This window comes from Platalea leucorodia, assembly GCF_965183815.1.
Source record: "Platalea leucorodia genome assembly, chromosome: 3".
Lineage (NCBI taxonomy): Eukaryota > Metazoa > Chordata > Aves > Pelecaniformes > Threskiornithidae > Platalea > Platalea leucorodia.
Window position 1 is genome coordinate 34074767 of NC_138825.1, and position 13279 is coordinate 34088045.

Here is a 13279-nt window from a genome sequence, read left to right on the forward strand (position 1 = left end):
AATTCACCAGTTGCTGAGTCCTCTGGCTACTTTTGGCTGGCTGTGCTGGGTAGCAAGAGTTGTGCTTAGAACACTGACCAGCCATAACTTCTGACATTCAACGAAACATGCCACGTTTTATGTTACCATGTTAAATAGATGATCTCTGCATCACTCCACCACACTTGAGAATGTGCAAACTGAAAATAAACAGTGTTCCAATCCAAAGTTGTCAGCAGCAAGTTACGCGCAAGCTCAAGTTTTAGATGGCTGCCAGTAAATAATTCTGAACCTCTCTTCCTCCTTCTCGCAAAGAGGAGTGGAAGCAGAACCAAGCACCCCAAATTTTTATTCATCACCATGATATTCCTCTGCAAGAAGGCAAAAAAAAAAGAAAACAATTTGTGTTGGAGAAAAATAGATCCAGAACAGTGTTTCTTATATTTATGTCTTGATTCCTCAAAGTACATAGTGCTGGTCACCACAGATGATGTGGGAAGAGGGGACACTTAGACTTAGTGCAATCTGCAAGAGGGGAAAATAAATCCAAACACATAGTATACAAAGTGCCAGGTTTCATAGATGAGGAGGGATAACTTGACAGTGAGGTGGCTGAAAGGGATGAAGAATATTATCAACCACTGTTGTCAGGAAGGCAACTTCAGGAAGAGCAACAATTGCACTGATGTTGTCAGAGGTCAGCATTATCTGTAAACTATTTATTGGACATTCCAATAAAAGTGAGCTCAGTACAGTTTCCAGAAAGCTCAACACTTTTTACTTCACAAGCTTGATTTCCAAAACTGAGAATCTGAAATTATTCTCCTCTCAAGCATTGTATCTCTAATTTGGCCATTGTCTTACAGAGCTAGATCTAGAGAAAAACTGAGCAGTGCTTTTACAGTTCCCAGCCTTCCTTCCCTCCCACCCCCCATTAGAATCAGTCTGCAATAATGAACCATAGAGCCAAAGGAATAAATTCCTACTCTGTACGTTCAAAGTATATTTCTCCTGTTCCTACAGTTTAGTTCATTTTGTATTACTTTTCACAGAAAGAATTCTCGTTTCTTGGTTCTGCCAGATCCCCAGTTGTGGGGTATCATTTTCAACATAACAGTGATTAGGTGTGGCCAGTCAAAGTCAACCTAAAGCTGCAAGCTCTAAGCTGTTTGGACGCTTCAACGTACTGAGTGATACTGCTAGTTACTCAAGCTACAGGAAACACATCCCCAAAAGAGTTCAGTTTGAAACCTGATGGATCTCTTCAGATATTTGCAAAGCCTGGGTTACAAAGATACACTCAGGTTACACTCAGGACTAGGATAAAGAAAAAAAGGCTTCTACTCGCTTTCACTGTACACATCATCTTTAAAGTTTACAGTAAAGATATAGGATAAGTGTTGTCAGCTCATCCTTTTCTTAAAATGGCCTCCCATCGTCAAGTTACAGTGGATGCTTCTCTTAATAATGAGCTGCAAGACTGTTCTGAGACACAGGTGTGGGAAGGCAAGAGGCAAAGAGAGATAACACTCTCTTAACTGACAAGTCCTAGCATATCAGAGAACCTTCCACTAAAACATAAGGAAGACCATGACCACATTTGTTTCATCAGCATTTAAAAAAATCCCCATTCTCTCTGTTAGAAGAAAATGACTGGAGATGGATGAGGAATGTCTTTGGATGAACCCTTACCTCCTCAAAATTAAACTTAAGCTATTGCTGTGTGTAGTAATCCCATTCCAGCATCTAGACACAAGCGTTAGAAATTGCAAACAAGAACACATCCTTCTGCTAAATCATTTTGGGTTTTGGGTAGGGTTTTTTTGGTTTGTTTAAGAAAGAAAGAAGAGAGAGTATCCATTTATCTTTCATTTTTTCCCCAATGGAAAAGCATTTTGACAAAAGCAAGCACTTATGCAAAGTACTCTTTCATGAATGTGAGAGTTGGTAAGCATCTGCAAATCATTACACCAGATTCCTCAAAAGCTCACAACAAGACCTGTGCTACCACACTTTGCCCAGCAATGACTTATCTCAGTTATTCAGTGAATTTTAAACAGAGAGAGAGAGAGAGAGAGAGAGAGAGAGAGGAACAAGCAAGGACCCAAAGAGGAGACACTGAGTAAACTCAGCATCTATCTTCCATATGGGCTTATTAAGCAGAGTCACTTGGTCAAGTAAGGATGAGTTAACACAGGACCACAAGTGTTGTCAGGGCTGTGAGTTACCACTGCTTTTTGCCAAGCATCTGAGGTTATCCACACATGTCTCCAAGGTATACAAGAATATTAAATTAATTCAGGAAGGATTCTCCATTTCAGCTAATTACTAGAGAGCAAGCTGGATGAGGCAGTGCACATAGAGGGGTGGACCTGCCAATGCCACATATAGGTGAAGAGAACCAAATATTCTATTTAGAATAGACTATTTCAATTGGGAGGTACCTACAACAATCATCTAGTTCAACTGCCTGACCAATTCAGGGCTGACCAAAAGTTAAAACATGTTATTAAGGGCATTGTCCAAATCCCTCTTAAACACTGACAGGCTTGAGGCATTGACCACCTCTCTAGGAAGTCTGCGCCAGTGTTTGAGCACCCTCTCGGTAATGAAATGCTTCCTAATGCCCAGTCCAAACCTCCCCTGGCGCAGCTTTAAGCCATTCCCAGGTGTCCTATCACTGAGCACCAAGGAGAAGAGATCAGCACCTCCCTCTCCACCTCCCCTCCTCAGGAAGCTGTAGAGAGCAACAAGGTTGCCCCTCAACCTCCTTTTCTCCAAACTAGACAAGCCCAAAGTCCTTAGCCACTCTTCATAGGACATTCCTTCCAGCCCTTTCATCAGGTTTGTTGCCCTCCTCTGGATGCATTCCAGGACCTTAACATCCTTCTTAAATTATAGGGCTCAAAACTGCACACAGTGTTCAAGGTGAGGCCGCACCAATGCTGAATACAGCGGGATAATCACCTCTTTTGACCGGCTGGTTATGCTGTGTTTGATGCACCCCAGGATGCGGTTTGCCCTCTTGGCTGCCAGGACCAAGCCAAGATCTCCTGCATCCCAGTGTCAGGTCTGAGTCACAGTCAGTGAATCCCATAGTGCATTCAGTCCTAACAACGAACATTGGCAGCTACTGTTCATGAGCACAGACTGTCTCCCCGCTCACTGTCACAGTCATAGCTCATTGTACCCCAAAATCCACTGATGCATTAGCTGAGGAGGAGGCAGGAGATAATGGCTGACAGAAACCACGATCCAAGGCCTGTTGGCCCAACACCATGCTTATCATTTCACCTAAGAACGAACAGTAAATGGGTGAGGTTACCCCAAAGTTTATCAGTTACAGCTTCATACACAGCAACAGATTCTGTTATATCTTTTTGTAAAGGTTCTCAGTTCACTAGGAAGAGGAACGTTATAATAACGGTTGGACTTGATGATCTCAGAGGTCTTTTCCAACCTTAATGATTCTATGATTCCATGACTCTAATAGCAGCCAGCAGTATCCACAATAAAAGCCTGTCAATGATCTACTAACCTACCTCAAGGTCTCTGAGGTTGAGTTTTCCTTCTGTGTTCTGAACGGGAGATATCTGAGCCGACAATTGCTAAGTGATGACAATTCATAAGTTGATTGATAGCTAAGTGGCAACTGAAGTGCCTTCACTGTCCATTATTTAATCCACAACTCATTTATTACTAAATTAAAGGCTTAATTTAAATCAGGACAGAGGCTCCTGGAATTCTGTGGCTTTCGCTTCTAGGGCAGAACAAATGCTTACCACCCCAGAAATAACATCAGGTTAGATTATGAACAGATTAACAGCTTTCATTTAACAGCAAACCCTCATTTTAAGGTAAAATATAGGAGATTTTAAGTTAGCATTAATGACAAGTGACCAGGTCTTGACAAAAATATACATATGTTGATAATCTATTCGAGGAAGTGCCATTCCTAAAACAAAATGAGAAATACTGCCCTTTTACTACCCAGAAAGTTTACAATACATGCAACTGTAAAAATCACTCCCTGAAGAGACTCATCATACTGGGTATTTCTGGCAAAGTATTCCTTGTACCTGGAATCTTGTTCTTTCTGCAGCATAGACTTGATAGTGAAGCATGGCTTGCAAGACTTTCTTGTGACCATCTGGTACCAAGCAGACAGCCCCTAGGATCTCCAGCACAGCAATCTTGGTCTTAATGTTCTCAGTCCGTAAGCTCTGGGAGATGATGTTGATACTCTCTGGATGAGCCAGGACATGAGCCCGTCCTTGGGAGTTGTTCATCAGTGCCTTGATACACCCTATAACGGATGTGTGTATACGGCTCTCTGAGGTCTCATAGTCCATGCTCTTCAGGAAGTTCAGCAAACAGCTCAGGCCATCCAGCTCAATAAACCTGGTCACAAACCTGAAAAAAAAAACCACAGGTAGGAAAAATAAGGAGAGCAGACCAAAGGCAATTTATTCAAAAGATACCATGTTATTCTACCCTGCATCTGTAAAAGCTGGGTGGTTTTTAGCCTAAAGTTCACAGAATAATTCCCTGGTATTTAAGAAAAACAAACAAACAAAAAAAAAGAGAGAAAACAGATTAGTTAATAATGGTGTCTCACATAGTTTCAGGGTAATTACATTCTATCACCTTATGACCCTACTGTTCGGTGGCTGTGTTCTTTGGTGGGGTTACCACCAAACACCTGCTGTGGTCCACCCCAATAGATTCTTTCAAATTGCTATGTTTTAAATACATGCTAATACACACAAGATACATTTTCATACAGACTCATCACCACACTTTCAATTATGAGTTCAGATTGTCTTCAAACCATTTTTAGACTTAGGTCAAACTTTCAGCCAATACTACTTATAGGCTTCCACCTCCAGGAGTGGGTACGCTGACAGAGGCAAACTCATTACCACTGTGTTTGTCAGCAGTACTGACCCCATGCTGATCCTGCGATATACATATAGGAACATATAAAGTTAAAGTTTAAAAGGTACATGTTCTTCAGTAAAAGGCAAAGCTCCTATAATGGCCTCGGCTGCATTTTTTTTGTTTGATTGTTTTTAGTTTGAGGAGGTATATTAAAGATGGAACGGGTCTACTGTCAACCTGCAGTAGCTAACTGTACAGTAAAACCGTCATAAATAGAGGAAATACAGAATTAATCAGTTACCAAATGACACACTGAAGACAGGTTTATTTTGACTATTGATATCACTAGAGTTCTGTTTCTACTGTATTTTACCATAAAATTTGCCTTTCTTCAGGTTAAGATTATGGAAAGTGAGAGTGAAAACAATACAGGAGAAAGTCCTTGGAAAATTTTAAGGTTTTGTTGAAAATTAGGGTTAAAAAATCCAGATGGATCAAATTAGACCATGCAGACAGCCTCCTAGACAAATCAATAGGAATGAATGGAATTATATGTCAGTTCAAACCAATGATTCTAGCAATGTTTTATTTAGAGTTTCCCAGCTTAAAAATGGGGATTCAAAGATATGAAAAGGGCTGGAAATAATTTCTCTAGATAGCTGTTTACCTCCTCCCTCCTCTAACAGGTCATTCAGGTAGGTGCACTTTTTTAGAACGTCTGAATGCAAAATCATGTGAATTACATTTGAATTTTCAGTCTGTCAAAATGTACACCAACAATAATATGTCCACGACCACGCTCTAAACAGCATAATGTAGAAAGACACCTCAAACAAACGAAAAGGTTGTTAGCAATTGCCACCTGTGTAACAAATTAAGAATACCAAAAGTCTGCATCATTTTGCTTTTACCCAGCCCCTCTTCCTCCCTGCTGGATAATTCCTAATGTGCTCTCTTTCTCTTTTCTGTCTTTAAGTGAGATGCTGTTCCTAATATGCATCAGTAATGGAAGCACTGTACTGAAAGACTGATTTCACTGGTCTCTGTGTGGTCACTGGTGTCTGTTCATGTCTCTGCACTAGCAAGACAAACCTGAGCCATGCTTATATATCTCCTGGATAATATGGACTTGACGTGTGTATGGTCTTCTGGTAGTTACACCCCACACCACACAGGAATTTTCAGGGCCTACCTGAAAGTTATGCTCACTATACTGATAGATTTGCCAACTTTCAGCTTATTTGGGCCAGCAGTTTGACCAGAAACATGGCAAAGCCTGGTGCTTTCAACAAAGTTTCGGTCTGAGGTTTGGGCTTTGTTCAAAATTGAATTTCAAAGCGAATATCAGAGTAAGGGCAAGCACACACAGGAACACGTGTGCACCAAAAATGAAAACAAGGTTTAGTTGAATGCTGCTAAGACAATCTGCCAAGTTTCACACAAGTATGATTGCACATTCTTTGGATGCATCATCTTGTCTACCCTAACAAATCATAGGAGCAAAAGCCCCTCTGCCTCCAGGCCAGAGAGTGGGATCAACATTGTGCACCAGGAATTTGGTAAGTCACTCAAAGCAGTTTGTTATTTAAACTGATTATAGAAAGATTAAAACTTAGTTCAGTTTTTGTAATGCATTTATCTGCTAGCATGCCAAAGAAGACTGAAATAAGTGCATTCATGGCTAAAAGAATTGCTGCTAAGGATGTATTTGGAACCAAAATAAGCACAAACTCAACTTCTTACCAAACAATGTGATGCCAATGACTTCTGAGCATTTCTCTAACCCTGGGCCTAAAGAGCAGAGTTGCTTTTTGCCTCTAGTATGGAGGGACTAGCTTAAATTCTCCTTCTCCTCCTCACCTCTGAAGTTCAGTTCTATGAATCCATTCCATACCTTAGCTATTCCCTCCATCTTTTATGGGAGAAAAAAAAAAAAGGCAAAAAAACCCTGACGTTTTGCTGTTCTTTTCAGTTCCAGGGCTGAGAGAAGACTTAAGATGGATACCTTTCTGAAGATACAGAGCTCTACTGACAAAAGAAAACATCCTGAAGAAGCAGGAGTCCCTTAAACATACTTTCAGATGGAACACCTGGACTTATGACAAGACATACAAGGCAATACAACCTTCATGTATTTTAGCCTGCTCTGATGACCATGTGAAAAAAATGGTAAATGCACAAAAGTCACATTGTCCCAATTAAGTACAATCCCTTACTAAATTCACTGGCAGAGCAATTTTTCTAGGACTGTTTGGATGAGGTCATTCCAAAAAGGAGGCATGCGCAGGAAAGTGGTGTGTGTCACAGACCTTGATTAATGACATAATTTAAACACAATGTCGGGATTTTCCTGTACTCTTACTTGTCCAGAGAGCAAACAGTAAGCTGCACTACTCAATAGGCAGCAAAACCAAGTACCTTCCCATTTCAGCTGACATCAGAAGCAGGAATCAAATGATTATTTTCACCTTCCTTTTCCAAAACACTTAGTTCACTATTCTCCGGAAAAGCCAGAAATCATGCAAGAGGAAGATAAAGAAATGGCGATAGCAGTTTCTGAGCCAACAGACATTCTCAGTATGAGAATTTGCTCAGTGTGAGCATGTATGTGGGAAGGTATGTATGTAAATGTCTGTACAGGAAAGAAAAAGAAATAGGAGTTCAGCTGACAGGCTGAAAGCCATAATCCTCGCACTGCTTGGTGTTTGTGCATCTGTATGTTTGTAAGCAGGGAGGTGTGTGTGTGTCTATGTGCAAAGGCAAACCCAACTCATACAAATAAAGTACCTTCTTCCTCACAATATACACGTATGTAACTAACTGCCATCCTACACGTCCTGTATGCTGCAAAATAAGGTCTTGTTCTAGACTGAAAGGTGTCAAGTTAAGCGTATTTGCCAATGCGTTCTGGCTAACACATTCAAAAACTCAAGTGTAAATAAAGCAGGGTGTGTTTTAATAGGTGCTAAACAAGCAAATTAAAGCCTAACCTCACCTCAGACTCTCACTTGACCAGTTCAGCACACTTTAAAAGGCAGGGCGCCTCTTAGCCTTTCAAGTTTTAGAGAGTGCTGATCAGAATTGAGTTAGCTAGCTCTAATAACAAACCTTTCATCCAAATACAGATGCAGTGCAGCCTAAGAGGTAATGGCCCACTGATGGATTCCAAGTGTAGGGGGGGAGAGCCTCCCTGTGAGACTTGATCCAGCTCAGGAAAGACAGAAAGATCATTCGCTGTGGGTGTGCAGAGAGCAGGATGTTCCCACCCTGTTAACAGCCAAGGCTACACTTCCCTGCAGCATCACTTTTTGAATCAGGGGGCACACATAATCCTGACAACTACTGAACTGCTGAAAAATTCAGCATAATGGGTTTTGCTTGCTGGATGCATAAATGATCATCTCCAGTATGCACTTGAATGCAACATGGCTAAATCAAACAAAAATAACATGAGGTAAATCTGAGTTAAACAAAAGGAGAAAAGCAGACAGCAAAGGCAGTTAGTGATGATTCAGACTAAAGGAGGTGTTTTTCTGGGGTTCCAAAAAGTGATTTTTTTTCCAGTCCCTTCTAAGTTTGTTACTTTTCCTGCACTTCTGAACCTCCATTTTTGGGCACTAAAATACCAAAAGAAAAGCTCTTCTCTCACTGCTTCTGTCCAACAGTTTGTCATCACACTTGTTTATAGTCATAAGTTCTTACAAACCTAAAAGAAAATGTACTTCCTTACAAGATACAGATGTGGGCTTTTTGTTCACTAAGGCTGGGGTTGTTCCTGCGTGCTGGGACATAACCTGGCTTTATTATTTCAGGGCAACTCCTAAATACCAGAACAAAATGCACTTGCTCAAAGGGGGCCAACTAGCTGCCCAGGGATGCTTCTATCACCTTTTCTCCAAAGAGGAGAGAAACTTGAGTTTGTTTCAGTTTTTGTTGCTGTTAGAACTGGTGGTTGGAATAGAAGCACAGACTAGTACCATTACTCTGCATTTTCTACTAGAAGAGACACAGTTCTACAGTAAAATAAAACACAGAGCCAAACACATGCATTTTTCTTCTTTTTATACCTCTAGATCAGAGAATTCAAGCAGAGGAATAGGTAAGCAGAAGCTTACTTACTGGTAAAGCTGTCAGAACCCCTGTGTACCCTACCATCACAAATGGATTCCAGACAGTTCATCCTGTGTGAATTTAGGTCTCTATTTTCTTCAGAGGCCTGATGAACAGAAGTGGCAAGGAAAATGGGATTTGATTCAACTAGAAAGACTAGTATTTTGAAGGCCTGGGTATCGTACTACTTATGAGAGGGATTTGATGGAGCCGAGGGCCTCTCTACTGCAACCTTTCCATCAAGAAGAAATTGGCTTGTTGATCAGGCATTGGCACGCAGCCCATTTGGCAGCTAACGAATTGAGTCGCTGGAAATTAGTTGAGACATAGGACTTAACTCAAAATTTGGCTTGGCTTAACTATTAAAAAAAATCAAAAAGCCCCATAACCATCGCCAGCGATTTAGAAGAGAACACTTTATAGGGCAGCTCATAGATGCTTGTACTGAAGCTTGTTAGGGTTATTATAAACAGATGAAGCAACATGCTGCTGTCAAGGGGATCCAGCAGAAGCAATATAGGTCTGAGAAGGAAAACCTTGCAAGGCTTTCGCAAAAGACATTTCTCTTTCTTCCTCTCTGTTGCCTTGCTCTCAACAAAGAGGCCGGGCTGTTCTATTCAAAGTGACAGAGCAGAACAACCAACAGTGGCCATCAAGGTGTTTCAGCTGGACATAGCAGAGGCCTTGCTGCTGTGGCTATGCTTGATGAAAGCTATCACTTTCACAGAGGAAGCATCAAACCAGCTCCACATTAACATAATAGAGTTGCTACATCAATTCTCAACAGCACAGGACTTCGGTTTAAAATCCTTGTGAGAGTTGGGAGTTTGGCAGTTGTCTTAGCTTCCATTTTAACATGAAGTCCAGCTGCATTTTACTGTGTTCTCTGGTTTAGGACAGTGATAGACAGGATCAAACAGTCAGTTATCCCCTTGGGCTAGGTCTCAATGTAGGCCACTGTTTCTCCGCTTCCATGTTAAAAGCGCTCACCCTACCCACATGCTAAAGTTACCAAAGCCTGATGAATCTTTAAGCCTCAGAGGTGCATCAGAATCTGGCTTTGTGCTCTGTTACAGTCCGTCACAACAGGAGGTGAAACACTGAGATTTAAGCTGATGCACTCTACCTCATAGTTGCCATGAGGTGAGAAGCTGCATGCAGTCAACTTTTTAAACATCATGAAGGGGAGAAGCACAATCAGCACTTAGCTCTGCAAGAATTCCCAGAAATATCTTCACTTCAAGTCAACGTAACTGCAATGCAAATTCTTTGAGGTAATTTATTGGGTTGTTTTTATTTATTTATTTAATTTGTTTGGTTAGGTTGTGTGTGTCCCCGTCCCCCCCTCCCAAAAAAAGCCTGTTTGATTAGGCATTACTGAAGCTCTCTGAAACTATGATTTCAGCATAGTGTGGATGCAAACACATTTGGCCTATTTTGGGCCCAACACAAAGACGTTCAGAAACTTTCTGATCGAGTGATTCCTGAGATCATATCAACTATAGCTATTGCTTCTGCACAATGCTCTTCGAAGTGTTAAATAGAAAAGGTTTCTGTGCTACTTATTTTGCTATTGTTCAGAGCTTTGTTCCCAGAGAAACAAAGATGACCTTACCTTCAAAGACACAGTACACAATAAAGTCTCTTAACATTTCTCTTCACCACAGTTAGACATAGAACAGGAAGAATGCCAAAACAGGTGATGTCAGATGGATTAGCTGCTTTGTACCAAACAGTTCACATTACTAAAGATAAGGGGAAGCCTGAATTCAAAGTTCAGAGTAGAGGCTAGATTTTGCCCAACATGAATCAAATTACACGGGACGTTCAGGGGCCTATGAAGTTTAGAATCTGATCTTCATAGTCATTACCTGTGTTTGCACATATCTGCCACAGGGTTTTCACAGCAGACTTTGTCTTTTATTTTCCTGAAGCCGCATGCTTCAGCATTAGTGTGCCCTCCCAACTAGTCAGGTTCAGACCAGGGACTGTAGGGCTCTCTGTGGATTGTCTGAAATATCAGAGGCGTGTGTGAGGTGAGACAATGAGGTTTCTGTTCTTGCGACTCTTTCCCGTGTCTCATCTGACCAAAGGGAGGCAGTGAATTGTGATGAAAGACGAACAACATTACCTCATGGGCTGAGTCCGCAGAGCTGTCTTCAAGTCTTCAACTATTTTATTTTTCATTTCTGTTTCTTCTTCATCGAAAGCATACAGAGTCTGCATCTGTTCAGAAAAGAAGATGACAATCAGGAAAGCTTGGGCTGCCTGGAAGCTAAGAGACAGGCCTGGAATTATGAAAAACAACTATCCCATCAACCCATGCAGAGGTGCCTGCCGACCTCTCACCAGGAAAGCAGCGCCTCAGCTACAAAACTGAATCCAGATGAGGCTGCTCATGTGGACTGGCAGCAGCATACCGCTTTGCCACACCGGCTAAACTAGGGTTCTCAGATTACCCCCCAAAAATCACACTTGCCAGTATGCCCTCAGAAAACTGTACCTAATTTGGAACAGTGATCTGCTGTGGTGATCTATGGATATGTGAGGCTAAAGTTTGTAGGGAGAGGTAATATCTTTTATTAGAGTGACATGGCTGGAGGGATTTGGGGGAAAAAAGAGAAGAAAAAAAAACCCCAGACTTGTGTGTCAGATTTCAAAGCATGAAAGCTTTTTCTTCGAGCAGCTAAACAGCCTGCAAGTACCCTGAATTACAGTTTGTGTACATACAAATTTGACTTTTCTTCCCCACGCCAAGAATGTCACCTGTTTTAAGATACTGATTTTCCCTATCCACTTTGCCCTTGCTAAATAGGAACATTTACTGCAAAAACCTGGAGCATCATAAAATCCCTGTCCCTATTTTTTAACAAGTACACTGAAGCACACGGAGACTAGATTTTCCCCTGGTACACAGCTTGAGATAACTAGAGCTTGCAATCAACTGGAAGTGAAGGTGCTGTGGGTCACTGTAAATTACGGTGAGAGATGATGAGTGGAATACACACAAAAAATAAGGTTCTCAATGTCAGACAATGCTGTTAAAAAAAGTGGTATATCAGGAAATCAGGGCTCCAGCACTCAGCACCACTGTAACCTAGTGACGTGAAGCAAGACTCTGCAGTGCCCATCACATACACCATTCAGGCTCACAACTTCAATGCGTGACTTTTTAAAAAGTCAAGACTCAATGCTGGAAATTCTTAGCCTATAGCTATGCTTCTTAGTTGCTCTAATTGTAAAATAGAGAGGATAAATGCCTCTCTTATTGGCAGGACTTCTGGGGAATATCACTCAGTGGTATCTGGAAAGCAGCTCTGAACCCCTTCTCAAATGAATAACCCAATTAAACTAGTATCATCTATCAGAGATCTGATATTATACCTCTCTGTGGTGAAATCTGAGTAGCTACAATTGTGGCTCACTACAGCAAAATATTTAAGTCTTTATTTTACTATTTAGCAAGCACCAAAGAAAACCTTCCTCTCACTGGAACTTCCTTTAAACCTCCCCCCCGCTCCCCAACACCTCACTTCCCTTGGAAGTGCTCCCATGTTGCTTGCTTTCACAAACCATGTGGTGCCAACACATTTCGGATCCTGAGGGTGGTCATTTGGCTACATGCCGTTGCTGTCTTATGCTGAACAGCTGGCATAGGGAGATGTGTTTAACTCTAGGGGTCCTCTCTCTGATCCACGCTAAAGTCAAATTCACTCAGTAACAGAGCAAGCTATTTCCTGCCCTAATGGAATGACAGAGCGCTACTGATGGAAAATGAGCTGATGATGTTTTATCTTTTGCCAGCATCCCCCGACAGCCAGAAACATAAATTGAAATGCTTAAGCCAAGCCATATACGATCCCCCTCTTCGAAAAATAAACAGAAATCCTGAACAGGCATTATGGAATCTCAATGGCAGAGTCCTGGGGTGTGATTTGGGGCTTGATTTGTACTTTCTTGGGTGACAGCCCATCTGGTCATCTTTCCTTTGGCCCATAAATGGCCCTTTGAAAGGCTCCCATTCCTCTAACGGCTTAATTTCTCCTCTGAGCCATTGTGGGGGGAAAACAAATGGATGGTAGGAAGGTGCTCAACAGTATTTCGTTCAGAGTGAAAAAGGCCCATTTCCAAATGAAACAAATACAAATAATCCTGCCTTTACAACACAGGGTGATTATAGAAAACCCCTTTTCTAAAGCTGCAGGCAGCCAAGAGCCCTTCATTTCTCACTCCTGTGCATGGCTAGGAACTCAGATCCTCATGCCCTCTCTACAGACCGACTGGTCACGCGTTTGCATTATGAAATAGC

At 41.6% G+C, this 13279-nt stretch overlaps 1 protein-coding gene across 3 annotated transcripts in view; it reads right to left on the minus strand.

The window, feature by feature from the left end:
- DAAM2 (dishevelled associated activator of morphogenesis 2) overlaps positions 1 to 13279 on the minus strand; it is a gene marked incomplete at its 5' end in the record, with an annotated part of 120449 nt that overhangs the window by 59118 nt on the left and 48052 nt on the right. For all 3 annotated transcript variants that reach the window (XM_082307852.1, XM_082307850.1, XM_082307851.1), the window contains 2 exons: positions 4059 to 4392; positions 11102 to 11196. In XM_082307852.1, the coding sequence (XP_082163978.1) occupies positions 4059 to 4392; positions 11102 to 11196 (429 nt within the window). The remainder of the gene's footprint in view (positions 1 to 4058; positions 4393 to 11101; positions 11197 to 13279) is intronic.